This window comes from Kryptolebias marmoratus, linkage group LG17 (genome assembly GCF_001649575.2).
Source record: "Kryptolebias marmoratus isolate JLee-2015 linkage group LG17, ASM164957v2, whole genome shotgun sequence".
NCBI classification, from domain to species: domain Eukaryota; kingdom Metazoa; phylum Chordata; class Actinopteri; order Cyprinodontiformes; family Rivulidae; genus Kryptolebias; species Kryptolebias marmoratus.
This window is the reverse complement of record NC_051446.1, coordinates 6,693,038-6,712,260: the sequence shown is the minus strand read 5'-3', so window position 1 is coordinate 6,712,260 and position 19,223 is coordinate 6,693,038. Positions and strand designations below refer to the sequence as shown.

Genomic DNA, 19,223 nt, shown 5'->3' with positions numbered 1-19,223 from the left:
AATTCAAATCATAAAATGAATTGTTATTGTTTAAAGAAGACAATTGCTCAATAAATGGGTAAAATTTAACATTATATGCCATCTTTGTGTTTATTTAACTACAGTAGACATGGTGCGACCCATGTACTGTTTTCTTGATTTTTGTTTTGTTTATGTACTTCTTTCTGTAACTGACCTTTAAAAGAGCTACAAACAGAAACTTTGCAACTATAGGAACCATAAACCATTCAATATTTATGATTTGTGCCATTTAGCGAAGTTTTTTTGTTTGGATTAAGGCAATAAATACTTCCCTATTTTACTACAGATGAACTGTTCATGTTGCCATATTTTTAAGATAAAACTGCAAATAAAGTAATATTTAAAAAGAATGGGGAGAAGAATAAATCAAACAATTTTCCTAACAACTAAAGGAAGACCATAAAAACAGGAGCAGCACAGGAGCGGGAGTCGTACTTGATGGGAGCTGGATGGGAGTGGGAGTGACTTTACCAGGAGTGGGATGGGACAGGATTTTTTTTTTACTTTGGCCTGGGATTGGGACAGGACAAGAATTTTTTCTGTGGGAGTGGGACGGGACAGGAGTGGAAATCCACTCCCGTGTCATCCTCTACTCCGAAGCAGAGACCAAAAAAGCAGGGACCGGCCTCGAAAAAATGCCGGTGGAAACGCGCTCAAAGCAAGCTGCGTAGAATGGAGCCGGGACCTTTAGAGCCAGTGGAAAAGGGGCAATAGATTGTGCAGGAGCTTGCCATTCCAATGTTTCTCTAGTTTATTAGTTATGATATTGACTGGTCCTTGGTCCCATGTGACCTGCCTCATATGACGTATTGTCTGAAGCTAGAAGTTTTAGGAGCGATAAAAACCAACCAAGTCCATGGTAATGTAATGCATACGGGCTAGGTCTGACTGCAGCTTTTTTTAAGTCACTGAGTTGTACATTATAGCGATCAGAACTAGGAATGGCAAGGAATCAAAGGATGAGTGATCAATTGAAACTGAGAACAGAGGTATGGTTAAATAAGATGGATATTTAGTATATTAATTCATATAATAAGAGGTATTCAATAATAATGACAATAATAATCAATAATTATATTAAGTTGCATTATAATTATAAACAAATACTAAGCAAATATGCTATGGCAAAATTTATTAAAACATTCAATAACATTCAATAATAAATCAACCAAAACATTTGATAACAATGTCAACCTGAATTTATGTGTGATTGAAAGTCCATATGTGCAAATTTCAGAGTTCTTGAGTGAGACTAGGTAAGTACGCAAAAGTTCATAATTGGGGAAGGGACAAATTTGATACTTTTTTCCCTAAGGAGTTCTTGAGAAACAGTGTGGAAAACAGTTTCCTACCACAAGACTGTCTAGCTAGCTCACCATCAGAATAAAGGTTGTCATCAAGTAAAAAAAAATCTGACGTTCAAGTAACAAATTGTACGCAGAGGTAGATGTGATTGTGGAAGTTTCAGGAGTTGTTTTAGTGAACAACAAACAGATGCCGACACGGAACACAGACCACAGTCACAGTGAGCAGCAGCGCTGAAGCAGGAGAAAGTCACATGGGCTTTTGGAAATTTAAAGGGAAATGGGATTCAGCTGTGGCAGTCACCAGGGTTACAGTAACATGTGAACTGCCCCATGCCTCTTGGGATATGTAGTGTGAAGCTTGAGGCCATTTCATGAGTTAAAAACCTTGTCACATTGTGAATAATAGGTAAAACATGTCACCAATAATTTGACTATTCAAATGTAAGTATGTGAGGACTTTTTGTCCAGTCTGATATGCAGAATCAGCTCGACCTTATATAAGTATACTTATATATAGATACCTTATGTTGTTTTAGGTGAGTATCACACTGGTGTTTTAGGTGAATATTGCTTTGTGTTTCAGGTGAGTATCATAGTGGTGTTTCAGAAGAGTATTACCTAGTGTTTCATGTGAGAATTACCTGGTGTTTCAGCTGAGTATTACCTACTGTATTGGTGACTATAACACTAGTATTTCAGGTGAGTATAACACTGGTGTTGTATGTGAACATTATCTGTTGATTCAGGGAAGTATTTCCGAGTGTTTCAGGTGAGTATTACACATTGTATCAGGTGAGTATAACACTAATATTTCAGATGAACGTTACACTGTATAACATGTTTCAGGTTAGAATTACATGGCATTTCAGGTGACTATAATACTGGTGTTCAGGTGAAGAATTTTACCTGGAAGTATAAGGCCATCTCTTGTCACAAACGTGTAGGAACAGAATCCATTATACTGCAGTGGTAGCTCATCAAAGCTGGATATTGTTTCAGGCAGGAGCCATTCATGTGTGTTTAACTGAATCAGGTCAATTTGTTGATCTACAGGGCAGAGGGAAGAGCAACTCTGATCAACTTGGACACATCTATCCTGAGTCTAGACCAAGGAACAATAAACTTTAGAAATAGTTGTGGTTTTGTTTATATCAGATGTACCTGAGGACTCCGCCATTCTCTGTTCATCTGTCTTTATCTCTGATGCCTCCAGCAAGCTGTCCAGATACTTTTCAGAAAACATTGTTTGAGAGATGGCAAAGGGCTTAAGACTGAGTGTGATTTTGGAGAGGATGTTCAAGAGTGAAGCCTCATCCTGGAGTTCAGACCATAACTTCGATATGGCTCTGAATAATGGCTGAAAAAGATTAAACATGTCAGGACTGTAACACTGTACACAAAATGAAAAAGGCTGTCAAAAATCCTAACATCTGAATATTTCCCATAACAAGTGAACTTACAAAGACTGTTGCAGTCCATACAGCTGTCTTGTCACAGTACATAACCCCAGCTGTCTTTGACTAATATAAATACATACATCTGACATATCCCCATGTTAAAACACAGATCAGTGCACTGACAAAGACTGTTGCAGGGGTGTGAGGTTGAGCAATACCAACTAGACATAGTTAGGCTCACTTCTAAACACTGCTTGGGCTCTAGAACCCAACTCCTAGAGAGTGGCTGAACTCTTTCCTACTCTAGAGTTGCCCAGGGAGTGAGGTATTGGAGGGGTTTGGGGATTCTGACAAGCCCCTGGCTGAGAGCCTCAGTGTTGGAGCCTCTCTGCAGCAGGGAAGTTTCTGACTGTTGTTTGTGCTTGTGCTCCAAACAGCAGTTCTGACTACTCCACCTTCTTGGAGTCTCTGGATATGTCCTGGAAGGGGTGCCGTCTAGGGAGTCCGTCGTTCTCCTGGGTGACTTTAAAGCATATGTGAGCAATGACAGTTATCTGAAAGGGAATGATTGGGAGGAACACCCTCCCTGATCTGAACCCGAGTAGTGTTCTGCTTTTGGACTTCTGTCCTAGGCATGGGCTGTCCATAACAAATACCATGGTCTTGCATAGAGTGGTCCATAAGTGTATTTGGTACCATGCCACTTTAGGCCAAAGTTTGATGATCAATTTTGTAATTGTGTCATCAGACTTGTAGCCCTATGTTTTAGACACTTGGGTGAAGAGAGGGGCAGGGATGTTAACTCATAACCACCTGGAGGTGAGTTGGATCCAGTGGCAAGGGAGGCTGCTGGACAGACCTGATAAACCCAAAGGAGTAGTAAGGATGAACAGGGAACATATGTCCATGAGATCTTCAACTCACACCTCCAGAAGAGTTTTTCACATGTCCCAGGAAAGGTCAGGAACATGAAATCCAAATGGGCCATGTTCAGGACCTCTATTGCAGATGCGACTTCCAGGAGCTGTGGCCAGAAGGTCATTAGTGTCTGTCGCAGCGGCAACCGGAGGACCCGCTGGTGGACACCAGCGGTAACGGAGGCCGTCAAACTGAAGAAAGAAGCCGTCAAGCTGAACAAGGAGGCCATTAGCTTGGCTTTCTCTGAGGACTCCTAAAAGAGCTGACTGGTATAGAGTGGCTAGAAGGTATGTGCCTTCTGTGGGTGCGGATGGACAAACTGAGAGTATTGTGGTGCCTGGGTTGCTTTTAAGGGCTATCCAGTTCCTGTATAACCAAAGCAGAAGCTGTGTCTGCATTCTTGGCACAAAGTTTAACTCATTTTTGGTGCGGGTTGAACTCTGCCAGGGCTGTCCTTTATCTACAATCCTGTTTGAGGTGTTCATGGACAGGATGACAAGACACACTTGTGGAGGGAGTGTGTCTGGTTTGGGAACCTCAGGATCTCATTGTAAGATAGAGCAGGGAGCTGGATCAGGGCCTTGTCTGCAGTAATGAGGGCATGGCTTTGATCGGTCATGTTAAAGAAAGTGTTGAGTTGAAAGGCAAAACTCTGAATTTACTGGTCCATTTTCATTCCCACCCCCATCTATGGTTATCAGGTTTGGATTATGACTGAAAAAACAAGATAACTGATACAAGCGGCTGAAATTAGTTTCCTTCATAGGGTGGCTGGGCTCAGCCTCACAGATAAGGTGAGGAGCTCTGTCATCCAGGGGAAGCTTGGAGTAGAGCTGCTACTTCTTTGCATCAAAAGGAGCCAGTTGAGGTGGTTTGGGCATCTGATTAGGATGCCTCTGGACCCTTCCATTTGGAGGTTTTTCGGGCATGTCCCACTGGGAAGAGACCTCAAGTGGTGGCCAAGAACTTGCTGGAGGGATTATGTACCCTCTCTGACCTGGGAGCGCCTTGAGATCCCACAGGAGGAGTTGGAGAGTGTCGCTGGGGTTTCTGGGTTTCTCTCCTGGATCTGTTGCCTCTGCAACTCGACCACAAATAAGTGGTAGAAGATGGATGGATGGATGGATGGATGGATGGATGGATGAGTATTTATCATGTTTAAACACTGTTAGGTGCATATACAAAAACTGTTGCAGTCAGTACAACTGTCTTTGTTTAACATTGAGTATTTTTCATAACAAAACACTCATTATTGCACCTACAAAGACTGTAGCTGTTAGAATTTCACATTATGAAACACTGATCAGTGTGCCTTCAATGACTGTTGCAGTCAAGGTTGCTGATTTTAAAGGACAAAAATACAAACATCTGGCTTTGATAAAACATTGGTCAGTGCACTTAAACATTTTTGCATTTGGTGCAGATAAAATCTTATGACAAATACAGACATCTGAGTATTCTCACACTGAAACACTGATCAGTGCACTTACAAAGACACTTGCAGATGGTACAGCTGTCTTTGACTGCACAGTTTCTCTGAGTAGCTTCAGCTGAGAGAAGAGCTCCATCTGCAGGATATCTACGTGCTTTGTGCATAAACACACATCGGTCTGGAGGAAAAAACAAAAACAAAACTAAAGACCTACCATTACCTGATGCAATGCATTTTGCCCAGTGCCTTTCATTTCAGAACTGAAGATTTGGATCATGATGAGAAATGACAGTGACAGACACATTTTGGTCGCAATGACGTTATGCATGAGCTCATGTGATATGGCAGGATTTCACTGATTTATTAGCACTCAGAAAATGTCTTGTCAGTGATTGTTAGCTACTACTATGCCAACTTTAACTTGCTATTTGGAAATTTGATTAGCTTAGGCAGCTATCTTCAATTGTAGTGACTGCTAAAGTCAATCAGTTGTAGGTGTTCATCCAATAATCCAAACAAGAGTAAAAACAAAACAAAACAAAAAAAATAATTAAAAAAACAAAACAAAAACAACTGTACTTCTATTCTGTAGCTGAAGACATTTCGCTTTCAATCCGGAGAGTTTTCTTAATTCAAATCAGGAGAGTGGAGCGTTCCATGATTTTAAATCTTCAGTTATGTAAGCTGTAGATTCACAAGCAGATTGCACTCACCTTTCTCACACTGAAAATTTGTTTACCTGGTTCAAAATGAAAAGCCATTGAGGTCTTTGCCTATCTCACAAACAAGGTGCTTTGTTCACACAAATTAATTTGTTGATTAAAGTAAAACGGACTGGGTATCAGGCTTAATGGTCAATTACAGGTCTTGGAAAGTAGAAATCTGAGACCTTGTCTGTTTAAAACTGGTTTCTCCTGTCCATACTTCCTTTACCTCCCACAAACCATCAGTTTTTCTCTGTCCAATATATTATGAACATTTTGGTCCTGAAAAGAGTGTCCCATATGCTTGAGGTGCAGGTGCACAGCGGAGTCTTGTCCTGAGGGGCTGGCTATCCTGTATTGAGCTGTGTCATTCATGTGAACAAAGCATATCGCTTGGAGCCAGGCAAACACAGAACCTAACAACTCTCTATTGTGAGGAGAGTAAGTACAATCTCCATGTGGATCTAGCTTACATAACCAAACATTTAAAAATTTGAACTCAACACTCTCCAGTTCTGAATTGAGAGAGTTTTCATCTTCAACTACAGGTAGGTAGGTAGGTACATTTATTTATATAGCACTTTTCAGCACAAGACGACTCAAAGTGCTTTACAACACAAGAACAAAATTACAGACAGAGTTACAGAACACGACAAGATAACTAAGCTAAAACATGACAATGCTAACCAAGGTACAGGATATCTAAACTACTAAAACATGATATTACTAAACCAAGGCACGAAGAATCTAGCTAACAGTGACAAGAATAATAATAAACTAAGAGGTACCAAAAGAAGGCCCGCTAACAGCCAGTTATATATAATATGATAACTAATTGTACAGTAACTAAGCTAAGTGTACAGGAAGGCTAAATAATCTAAAACACGTCAATGCTAAAACTAACGGTACCGAACTATCTAAAATTACCCCCGCTATACAGCCGAAGTAAAACCAGACACATCTAAGCATGAGCTAAGACAGTCAAAAATAGTAGCTAAACTAAACAGATCTAAGCATGACTAAATGTACAGAACTAAACTAAGTGTACAGGAAGATAAAGCTAAACTAAACAGTACCTAAAACAGCCGATGTAATAATTACTAAGATAGAGAAAGAGGGAAGAATTGATAAGACTACAGAATAGAAGTCCAGTTGTTTTGTTTGTTTGTTTTTACTTTTTTTCTGGATTTGCCATGTCTTGAATGACTGAGAATCAACACCAGCATTCAATAATGACTTTCTGAGAGTTTCATTAAATCCATTCATCCAAATGAGATATTTTGCTAAAAAAAACAAACAGGATTGACTACCACACCAATCTTTAGCCCAATATCAGTCAAACTGACTGTATATTAGCCATTTTTAAGTTTGTTTGAATTCCTTAGCTGTGGCAGCCATCTTGAATGGGCTTTACTCCAAAAGTTAATAAGTTGTAGATGTACAGTCAGTGATGATTTTCTGTAATTTCATGAAAATATGGGCACTGGTATATGAAATATTCTTGCTGACACAGAGACACACACATGCATACAAATAAACAGTCAAAAACCACACTGTCCTTTTACCTTTGGTGGCAAGTAAGAAGCATTGGTTTCCATACGTTCATAAAAAGGTTGAGCTACCTGCAAGATTTTGAGGAAACCTTCATGTTGCCTGATGTTGTATAGAGCCTGTTTGAGCAGGACGATGGGTACATCACACTGCCTGGATTGAATATGGGGGTGCGTTAATTTGTCCAACACAGCGGTGTATTTCCACACCAAACTTTGTGTCCCATTCAGTTCAGCGATGACACATTTGCCTGTGACTGGAAGGGCTTCTTTAAGAGAAGATGGCACTACCAAGAGAATGAAAAACAGAGTTCAAAGCACTGATTATTCATGGGAAAAAATAATATGAAGAGAGGATGGCACTGCCAAAAAAATGGAAAATTAAGTTCAGTGTACTTTTTAAATAGTTTTTTATAAAACATTTTTCAATCTAAAAAAATGAGATATACAGAAGAGATGAACAAAAAAATTCAAACAAACCAAAAAGAAAAAAAACAAAACAAAAGCCAATCCAAGACCCTAACAGTACAATAACAGTAGAAAAGAAATATCACATCTTTAGATCCAATCATTCAGCATATTGATAAACACCATAAAGCAGCATCTGTCCAAAATGACATCCTACAGAAAACTGACAAATAATGTTTATAAGTAAATATGTCATGATAACAATATGTCATTCAATAAGTAAATAAATCACAGTACATAACCCCAGATAGACTGAGCAATGACAAGCAGGGAGGCAAATACCAAATCTAAATTAAAGTTGCAAGCAGCAATGAATGACCCTTGCACCTTGATGATGCTCCAGCCTGTTTAGCAATACTGTGCAATAAGCACAGCCAACCCCACACAAAAAATACCTCCTGAATTTTTGGGAGGTGGTTGTTTAAATGTAAAAGCTGGAAAATGCAAATATGACTTCAAAATAGGTACTGTAATTCAAAATGGCTGACATCCTTGTAGTTTGTCTGACAGAATTTGATGTTCATATGAAAAAGCAGGTCAAAGATGTTCTTAAGTAAAAAATGTAACTTTGTGTTCTCAGTAGACAGGGCTGAGGAAATGATGTAATATTTACATGTAGTAGTGTTAAGTAGTTGACTTTGATTAAACATACAACTTTAAGTGGAGATCAGAGATTTTCTATGAGTTACTGCATATTTTTTGACTAATTAAAGTTTGAGATGTAGCCTTGCACACATACTAATGAACAATGATCTGCCTCTATTGTTAGGAGATTGTTAGGTCATCTCCTAACAATGGAGGCTCGTTAGAATCCTTGTTTGTCTGACTCACTGATGGGCCCCTCTGGTCACATGAGTGCAGGTGTTGATTAGAGTGAAACTGACTGGGGATCAGGCCTAAAGCTCCATTATATGTTTTTGAAAGCTGGAATCTGAGACCTCCTCTGTTTAATGTTGGTTTCTCCTTTTTGACATAAATGGCTTCTTTTACCCCCCTCTCGAATCATCTGTCTTATCGGTCCAAAATATGAACATTTTTAAAATGTTCAAATGTTTTTAAAACAAGGACCCTAATGAGCCCCTATTGTTAGGAGAGTGAGAACAATTTGCAAGCAATCTAGCTTACATCACATCTCAGCTTTAAAAGCTCAACTCCACACTCTCTAGTTCTGAATTGAGAAAGCTCCTCGGATGAGAAGCGAAACGTCTTCAACTACAGAATAGAAGTCCAGTTGTTTTTGTTTTTTAACTTTTTTTGAATAAGGAGACAAAAAGGAAGTTAACGAATTTAGAAGGGACTTGAATCTAGCATCAGAGTAGGCAGACCACATTGTTGTAATAGTAACCTGTTTGTATGACCTTCAACCATAAGGACCCAGGTTTGTACATCTAAACAGTTAAAATTTTATTTAAAATTTCATAAAGATCCAACTAGCAGTTTCTGCTTAAAGAATTTTTTTGTTTGTTTGTTTATACATGCCCCTACAGGCCAATATTTGTTAGTTTTGGTTCACTATCTCAGAATTGGCTGCTCCAACAGCATTTTTAATTTGATCTAATCAACTATTGTTGTTTTCAACATAGACAATTGTGTTTTTTAGCTAGCTTGCCGTAAATGATTACAAACCTGGAAAGCTGTGGGAGGTAACTTTTATAGAAATGTTTTTTTTACATATTTGATAAAACTGTCACTATGTCCTGACAGTAGAATACAAGACCGATAATCTGTGAAAAAAAATCAAGCACCTCTGGCTTCTCCCAGTGGTCCTACTGCCATTTTCAGAAATACACTGCTCCCAGTCATAAACAACCAATCAGAGCCAGGAGGAATGTCTTAGCAGTGTCAATCGTGCTTGTGGACATGCTGCTCACACCCTTCCCCCACACAGCGTGTAACATCGTTCAAGCTCAAGATTGCTGGTGTGCTGCAGCTGTGCTAATGGCAGAGAAACAACCTAACGTTACAGGAAAGCTGCCAATTTTTCGAGTGGCATCTGTTCAGAAAACAAAGACAGGTAAACAGAAGAAGACCCATGACATCATTGATGTTACTAGCCTGCACATTCATAGCAGTCTTCGCTGTGGGGACCTGTAAAATGGGCTAAGTCCATGTTTTTCTCAGAACTCCCTTCTGCAGCTTTAACAACCTATATTTATCACAGTATGTAGCTTTAACGTGGAGAGATCATGTCAATAAAACATAATACCTTCAAGATAGAGTCAAAAATAAGTCTTGTGAATTTTCAAGGTAGCAATAAAGGTTTTGGGTGGAAATGGGCGTGGCCTATACCTTCTGATTCAGTACAGTTCAGGGAACGTGTAGGTATTTCAATTGTGCAACTTACAGGACATGCAAATCCTAGTTATCATCATGTAAATATCATCCTAACATGCCTTTTAGTTTGGGCTGTAGTATGACATTTATTGTCAGAAAAATAATTAAAAGAATAACAAAAATGTAATTAGTTTCAATAGGTTAATTAGTTTCCATGTTCTGCTGGAAGCATGGAAATGTGGCTGCATTCCCTTGCCTCTGGAGAATTGGTCCCGTAAATAGCCCAGTTTTTGGCCCACCCACAATGTTCTATTATAAAAAGAAGAACATACTTAACTCCTGGATGTTGAAGTCCTCTGTTCTTTTGCTGGCTTCATTGAAGAGTCTGATCCCTGTTACAAGCATGGTAAGCTCTTTAAGCATATGTTCCTTATCTTTCTTCAATAAAACCAAGAATGCTTCCAGATCCTTTTGAAGGAAGATGCTCTGAAGATCAGCTGAAACATGACAAGGATCAAATATCCATCATTATCAAAACATTATGAACAACATCTTAATATTAAGGTATTCTACACACTAAAGCACCCTTATTGCTATTTGCCAGTAATTTCTTTTTCTTTTTTGTCACTAACAAAAGTTGACAGGATATGTTGACTGGTGAGGTCAGAAAATAGTCCACATGGATTATATTTACTGACGACATCTGTCGTGAGTCGGAAGCAGGTGGAAGAGAACCTGGAGAGTTAGAGGTCTATGGAGCTAAAACAGTCTCATATATCACAAATGTGCAGAACGATTCACACATGCACAGAAGAAGATTTACACCTGTATTTCTGATGCAAAAACAAATATATCCTGTTTTACAAACTGCTTCGGGTCTGTGGACTTTGCAACATTTGTGTGTGAATCTTGTTAGCCATATGTTTCTGTTTGACTTCGTGGTTCTTGTGTTTCTTTGTGTTCTGCATCCTTCGTGGGTTCTGTGTAATCTGTCTTCTCATGTGATTCTAGAGTTTAGTCTTTGTTTGTGGTCTCTGTTTATTTGTAGCTCTGTGTTCTGTCTGCTTTCTCATGTTCCTCTGTGCTATTATTCATCTGCCCTCAGTCATCTGCAGCTCAATATTTTTCCGTCAGCCTGTCAGTCTCATCTACACCTGTCCCTGTTTAGTAACTACTCATCTGTTCCTAACTATTAGGGATGAGCAAGTACACCACTATCTGTATCTGTATCTGTTCAACCATCTAAATTATCTGTATCTGTATTTGGAGTGGGCGTGACCTAACCCGGAAGTGGGCGTGACATACCACCAGCCAAATTTAGAGAAAGCAGACGGTAAAAAACAGGATACACGTTTCAGATGAGCATAAAGCATTTTGACAAGTACGAGCATGATACAAGTAAAACTCGTCAATATCCATGCTCGTCCTGAAGGAAAATCCTCATTGGGTAACTGACTATTTTCACGATCTGTGATTTTAGTATCCCACTCAACCATACTAACTACCTCATCAGCTCTGCCCTTATATATTCAGTCGTTCCATCTTCTCCTCGCTGGTTCATTGTTGGTCCATACCACAGTCAAGTCTGCTCATTGTCTCCCCGTGTTCCCTGTGATCTGCCAATCTAGTAACTTCCTTAGTTTGCTGCCATGTCAGCCTTATAAATAAAGTTTATAATAAAGTTTATTTAGTTCAGTTCTGATAAATTTCACTTCTAATCATCCACAAAGAGCAAAACAATAATTTGAAATGACCTGGGTTTGGGATACAGCACTTCTGTATGTTTAGTTGCCCTTATATAACCTGGAGATGTGATTTCACAGCCACATAAGACATACTAAACAAAGGCTAATGTTGGTTGTCTCTTTTAGTTGAAATCTAGCCCTTATCAAATATTTGAGGGGCAGCTTGGCCCAGTGTTAGGGCGGTTGTAAAGTTGGGGGTTCGATCCCTAGCCCCTACAGCATGTTGAACCTTCCTTAGGGAAGACACTGAACCCCCATTGCCCCTGATATGCTTAATAGTGGATAAGTGAGCTATAAAAAGTGCTCTATATAGAGTGTAAAATATAAAATAGAAAGTATTTAGTGTGTGTGAATTAGAAACTCTGTAAATGGCCTTGCAGAACTTGGAGAGGGTAATAAGTTGCTTTATATTTGTTGATCATTTACTCTAAACAAATTCAGTCTCATATTGTGTAATTTTGGTCTAAACCTGGACTCCCTCAAAACAAAGGCAAACATTAGGAGTTTTACAGGTTGCCATCATGGCTCAGACTGTCTGAAACATTTTAATCTAGGTTAATGCAGTCAGTGGGCCTAAGTTTAAAAATAGTTAGACACCTGTAGCTTCTTGCACAATCTTGGTCTCTGTAGGTGAGCCCAGGCCAGATCGCAGCAGGATGTAGGTGACGATTTGATGGTAAAGAGCATCTAAGTCCTTCATGGTTTTTGCTCTGCTGTCTGTGATCTCCCGGCTCACCAGGCTCAGCCTGGATTCCAGAACTTGATGAATCTCCTTAAGAAACTCCCCTGTGAAAACAGAAACCCAAAGTGATTGTGAGCCATTCAGAAAGCCTGAATGTGTGTTTCTTTTTCTGTTTGGCACTACTGAGAAGTCTGAAGTCTGTATGTGAGTTTCTGATTTAGGCAGGAAAAAACTATGCACTGATACTGACAAAGTGGATGTCAGGCCCCCAATATCATCATATCATGAAAAGCTATTAGTATTGGTGTTACTGGCACCCACAGATTTCCAGGTTAAAAAGCAGATATTCATTCATTAGATGGAAACATTTTCCATTTTGCTTTGTACTTACGTCGAGAGGTATAATTCTGATCAAAATAAAGCTGCATTTGAATTGTATTGAGAGCTGGGCTGCACTTCTCTGTTAGTTTTTCCACACAAAGCTGTGAGATGAGACAAAAGAAATAAAAACACTGATCAGTTTTAATTAAACCCGAGGGACATAGTCTGCTGTCAGACATTGAGACTTCCGCCATGTTGGAATGTGTAAAAATAAACAGGAGCAGAAAAATATAAATTCCATTTATTTTCTTCATACACTTATTCACTCTCACTTATAATATTGGTCTTGTGTACACTGCAGATTTATTTTATCTTGTGTCAACGTCAATATAAATTTTATTTATATTGCACATTTGAAATAACAATGTTGACCAAAGTGCTTCAGAAGGGGGTTAAAAACAAACAGGAAAACTTTCAATCAATAAAGATAAATTGTTCTTAATAGTTTTAGTTAATTTTAATAGTCAAAAATGTTGATTTTGCTGTAATAAATCAATAATGACATATTAAAGCAAATAAGTTAAGTCAAATTTATATAGCACTTTTCAGCAACAAGGCGATACAAAGTGCTTTACAACATGTAAACACAAAAAATACAAAGTCAAAACACATACAACAATATATAAGACACTAAGTAAAACACACATATGAGGTAAAAACAAAACTAAAGGTACCAGAGGGCTAGCTAAGAGTACCAAAGGCCAGCTAAGAGTTAAATACATTTTAATAAATGGCCAACATGGTAAGAGCTAATCTAAATGAAGTCATGAAAACACACACAACAATGAAAACTAAACTAAATTAAAGCTGCAAGCAGCATTGGGCAGATCTAGCAGCTCAGCACCACTCCGATCCTGCGACCGCCAGAGCTCCAGTGACCGTTGTCTATGCTCTTGCGCCATTCTCGCATTGTCCACTAGGTGGTGAATGTGGCAAATATTCCAAATTGCTTTAAGTCCAGTTCAGTACGAGTCCGGTAGCATGTCTCAAAATTTTGGCAGAAATTCGACAATCCAGGCAGGAGTCATTGTCACTTCCAAAGGACTGGCGAGGACTTCCTTTAGGGTGGTAATCAAAAGTTAGTGGATACAGTTTCAATCTTATATCATACCAGGGTGAAGCAGAGGGAGTCACTGATGTCATTAATGTACCACACCAATGTGTGCAAGAGTGCTCACTGATGGTGCACCAAAAATCTGGTGCAGATCGGATGATATATCAGGGAGATAAAACTGTTGGAATAACCTAGTGGGTGCATTGGAGTCAAATTCCAATATAATCCTATTGGCCTCTTGAGAGGTTACCAAAGGTCATTCATATCCAGTTTGGTGCAAATTGGATAATGCATGTGTGATTTAGAGCCAACCGTATGCAAACGGCGAGGGATTGGAATTCGCCATTCTGCCACGCCCACATGCTCCAGCCACCAGCCAGTGTTGAGAGAATGATGCAGCATCATGTTGTTGAATGTCCTCAGACACAGGTTTAATTTTGTATGAATCATAGAGCAAAAGAAAGACATTCAGCAAAAAAAAAGCAGTTCACTTCCTGTTGGAAGGGGGCGGGGCTAAGTTGATGTCATATATTGACCATGTAAATGTGATGCGTGCTGGTCTGTAATGACACATAGAAAGTCTGATACAGATGTGACCTTGTATGTGGAAGTTACTACACCTTGATGTTTCATGGCAAATGGTCAGATTTTGAGGCTTGGCCACGCCCACATGCTTTGATGTAGCAAAAAGGTTTTGATAACATTTGATCTTCAACGCCTCAAGACTTTGTTCAGTGATTCTGAAGTCTGTATGTCAAAAGCTGTAGGAGGAGTTTGATCAAATGCGGAGGATGTCAACGTCCAAAATGGGGTACAAATCTGACCTTTGATCCATGATGGCCAACTTCCTGTGAGGTTTGGACCATGGCTCCAAGAGACTTTTTTAAAGGTCATTACAAGAGACACATGTGTACAGAGTTTCATGATCGTGAGTGAAAGCATAGCCTGGGGCTGATTTTTTAAAGAATTCCAGGGGGCGCTGTGGAGGAATTAGGCCACGCCCACCAAATATTGGAGCACATTCCTATTTGAGGGTGGACTAGGATCGATTGTACCTAATTTGGTGCAGCTCTGCTCAAATCTGTGGAGTTTAAAGCCAAATGTATGCCAACGGCGTGTCGTTGTAGTTCTCCCTGACGCCACGGCCACGCCCTCCAGCGAAAACTCTTGGCGCTTTAATGCAAGTCAGACCAACTTGTTATCTGTCTTTTGACACAAGATCATCTTGATTAGGTCAAGAGGGTCAAAGATGGAGCTTAAAGTAAAAACTGGAAAGATGGAGCTTAAAGTAAAACTTTGCACTTCCTGTTCTCATGGGGCATTGCTTAAGTGAGGTCATGATTTGACCATTGAGCATTGTTGTGGACTGAACATGGATTAAAAAAAAAACATATACAGCCCAAAATCTAAAAAAGTTGGGTCGTTATGTAAAATGTAAATCACAACAGAGTGCAATGATTTGCAAATTTCATAAACCCATATTTACTCACAACAAATCAATATGTGTGGTTGGTGGGGGGGTGGGGGGTGGGGGTACAGTGGTGCCTGCTTCATGCTATGTTGTCCCACATTGACATTCCCAAATGTTGGCAAGTATGATATTAAAGTGTTTCACTTTACAAATACCTACCCCCATCATGACAAAATATTCTTGTAGTTTTGAAAATATGAGCACGAAACTAAAGCAAAGGGGTAGGGTACACACTTGACCAAGTTGGGGCGCTGCTTGCTGAGAGACCAAGAAGGAAGTAGTTCATTTTGCCAGCTGCATTGTGTTTCTCAGGTCAAACAAAAGCCCTGGCTTCACGTTTAAGACATGGGGTTCCATTAGTGCCAAAAATATGTTTATGTGTCTATGTTAGGTGTGTATGTAGCATGCTATGTATATGTTAGGTGATATGTTAAGTGTGTATGTATTGTAAAATGCCTATGTACTGCGTTGTGTCTATGTTCCGCACATATCATTATGTCACCTAACATATCACCTTACATATCACTTTACAAATCACTTTACATATACACCTAACATATCACCTTACATATCACCTAACATATCACTTAACTCACTTAACATATCACCTTACATATCACCTAACATATACATAGGATGCTTCATACGCGCCTTACATAGACACAAACATATTTTTGGCACTAATGGAACCCCATACAGAGCAGGTTTAAAACTCTTGGAAAGTTTAAACTCTTTCAGCAGCAGCGTCTGGCTAAAGACTGACTTAAAGTTTTGGGGGAGAATTGCAACAAGTATCGTAAAAATAATAGTAATAATAAAAAAAGCCTGTGAAGTGACGATTCGCTGTAAATATTAGATACAAACACAAACTCCGCTGTCTGTGTGTCTGAATTGCCGATGTGCTGACAGAGCTGCACTGTGGCACCTCCGGCGCAGAGCGCAAACAACACTCACACAATACATACAAATGTGATACAATTTCTATGTGTACTTGATTGAAATCGATGCATAGTTCTGCATCTGAATCTGGTTTTCCTGCGCGCTCTGGCAGCGGACAGAAGTTTAATTTGGTATAATTAGCTCAGCGCAACACCGTGCATAACTGTAGCTACTTAAAACATTTGCGGAGTCTCGCAAAATAAAATAAACCTAAAATCTGAAAAAAATAATAATGAAATAAAAAATTTTAAAAACCCAGGATCTCGCAACATTTTTTGCAGGATCTAGCAAAAACATTTTTTTCCATGTCCCTTGATGGGCTAGTAGTACTTCTATAAAAGAAAATTTAAAAAGTAGTTTTGGGAAAATAGAATCCTTAAATTTCCTGATGAGAATAACATGTGAGGACAGTTTTTGCATTAAAATCTTCACCCATATGATGAGAAGTACCTGCTGAAGGTTCTGGACATCCTGTTCAGTCAGAGAGCGATTCACGTCAAATCCATTTCTTGTGTCCAATAGAACAGCTTTCACCTGTACCGGACAAAACCACAGTACCGAATGAACTAAATCCGTCTTTCAGAACAAAATACAGACAGCTGGAAGGATTATAAACCCTGCTGGTCCAACTCAAAGCTCAGAATGAGTGTGGACCGAACCGATACTGAGTCAAAGATGGCTAAAACAAGCCGATTCGGAGAGCGTACTGACCATAAAAGCGCCCAGAGTTTCCGACACCACCTGTCCCCTCTGAGCACACTCCTTCACTATTTCACCGATGATTGTGTTTATCACACTTTCTGCCTGAAGCCGAGACATTTTCACCGACCGGTGAGCTAACCTGTTAATTGTTGATATTCGGTTACCAAGTAACGACGCAAAAGGAGCAGTTGCTATAGTAGCTTTTTTTCTATAACAGCTCTGTCACAGCGTCCACTAGAGGGCGCACAGAAAAGGCTGAAGTAGTTTTAACATACTTTATTAACAAAGTTTGTACAATACCAGTCAAGATGTAGATAAACAATCTTTTTACCTTTATTTAAACAATGTGTACGCATTTACACAGTACAAAAAATAAACAAAACACATTTATTCATGTAAATGTTTGTAATTATACTTGTCCTGTTATATCTCAATGCTGCATTTGATTAGGTGGCAGACAATAGCTTAGTTTTAGAAGCTATTTTGATGACAATGTGTTATTTTTATTAATTACTGACATGATGTATGTCTCTTTTAAATTGCAAACACTTGATGACATTTTGTGTTTTTAATTAAGTCTTGCATTTTTAAAATGGCCTCAGAGCCAGGAATATCAGCTGAAGAAGTGATGACACCTGTCATCAATGGTAAACTATGGGGTTTGTTGATAGTTGGGACTAAGGGTGTAATGTAATTGTATTTCTATAGGCCTACATGCTAAACTAAAGGACTTAGCATTATTTACATACACTCATGTTCTAATAGCACTCCACAGTTTATCCCACGGCATGGTATGGTGTGCATAACCATTAAAAACATTTAGCCAAAAGAAAGAATTATTTTACAATGTAATAACTTCAGACAGACATATCAATCAAAACATCACACAGTAATGCCATTGAAAAAATATTCTCTAATCTAGTCAAATTACAAAAATAAAGACCTAGTAGGAACACATATCACCTGCCACCTTTCATGCCAAAGTTTTAGACAAAGATCCTCATTTCTCAACATATTGAGAAATGACACAGTTGTTGCTATTGAAAATAACATTATGCACGATTTCAGGCAAAATTGCAATATCCCACATAATCTGTTAACTATTAAAGTAATTGTTGTGAATGACTGTCAGCTACTACCACACCAAACTTTAGCCATTTTTTCCAAGGTCTTTTGTGTCAGTCATGTTGAATTGAGCTGACTACAAATTTTAATTAACTGTAGAATCAAATGATCACTTTATGAACATTTCATTCAAACCTATTCATGGTTCATGAGATATGTTGCTAACTCAACAGACAAATTAACACACACAAACACAGACATGGGCAAAAACTTTTTCGCTCTTCCTTTGCCTTCAGCGGTGGAAATTAAAATTTTTTTTTACCAGCCACCCAAATATTTTACCAGCCAATATTTTTTGTTGTGACAAAAAGTTATTTCATATGATGATGATGATGGAGGTCAGTGGAAGCAGTTGTGGTACCCTACAAGCTGAACAACACCTCTTTCTGGACACTGCATGGAAATAACTGTCATGGGCGAGGTGGAAGGAGGCGAACCCTGAGCGCAGACTCATGTTGAAAAAAAACTAATTTATTTAGAAATAAGAGGCAAACCAAAACAAAGGCTGACGTGGCAGCAAAACCTGAACTAAATACAAAAACATTAACTAACTTAACAAAACATGAACAGACCTGAGACAAGAGGGTAACCAAAGGGAGACGACGAGGCACGAGCAAAAAAAAGACAGCACATCAGGAAGACAAGAGTTTGACAATGAACCAGCAGAGAGGTAGAGAATGTGACCGGGTATTAAAGGCAGAGGGTGATTAGTGGAAGTGGGCACAGGTGAGATGATCAAGGAGCTAGAGGCAGGTGTAGATGGGTGAGAATGGGGAAGAGAGAGAGAGTGACTGAGGAGAAGTGAATGTTGGCTGAGGCTCAGGGAAGAGACAAATAACACAAACAATAAACTCGAACTGAAACATGAAGACAAAACATAATTCAAAAACTCACATCCTAACAATAACTAGATTTTTCTTATTTTATTTTTTATTTTAAACCATTAAAAGATGCATATCTGTACATAAAAAATTCAGACAAGTGATATTTATTTCTGTGGAGTGTTTTTGAAGTATTTTTTGTGCTTTTGTAAGTTTTTGTATGTAAGTTGTA

At 38.9% G+C, this 19,223-nt stretch overlaps 1 protein-coding gene across 1 annotated transcript in view; it reads right to left on the bottom strand.

The window, feature by feature from the left end:
• cfap206 (cilia and flagella associated protein 206) overlaps positions 1 to 17,191 on the bottom strand; it is a 42,051-nt gene extending 24,860 nt beyond the window's left edge. The window contains exons 1-9 of the mRNA XM_037980618.1: positions 17,055 to 17,191; positions 16,794 to 16,877; positions 12,890 to 12,980; positions 12,414 to 12,602; positions 10,404 to 10,568; positions 7,402 to 7,616; positions 5,134 to 5,253; positions 2,490 to 2,685; positions 2,235 to 2,375 (exon numbers count right to left, since the gene is read on the bottom strand). Of these exons, the coding sequence (XP_037836546.1) occupies positions 2,235 to 2,375; positions 2,490 to 2,685; positions 5,134 to 5,253; positions 7,402 to 7,616; positions 10,404 to 10,568; positions 12,414 to 12,602; positions 12,890 to 12,980; positions 16,794 to 16,877; positions 17,055 to 17,162 (1,309 nt within the window). The 5' untranslated portion in view covers positions 17,163 to 17,191. The remainder of the gene's footprint in view (positions 1 to 2,234; positions 2,376 to 2,489; positions 2,686 to 5,133; positions 5,254 to 7,401; positions 7,617 to 10,403; positions 10,569 to 12,413; positions 12,603 to 12,889; positions 12,981 to 16,793; positions 16,878 to 17,054) is intronic.
• Between the last annotated feature and the right edge of the window lie 2,032 nt (positions 17,192 to 19,223).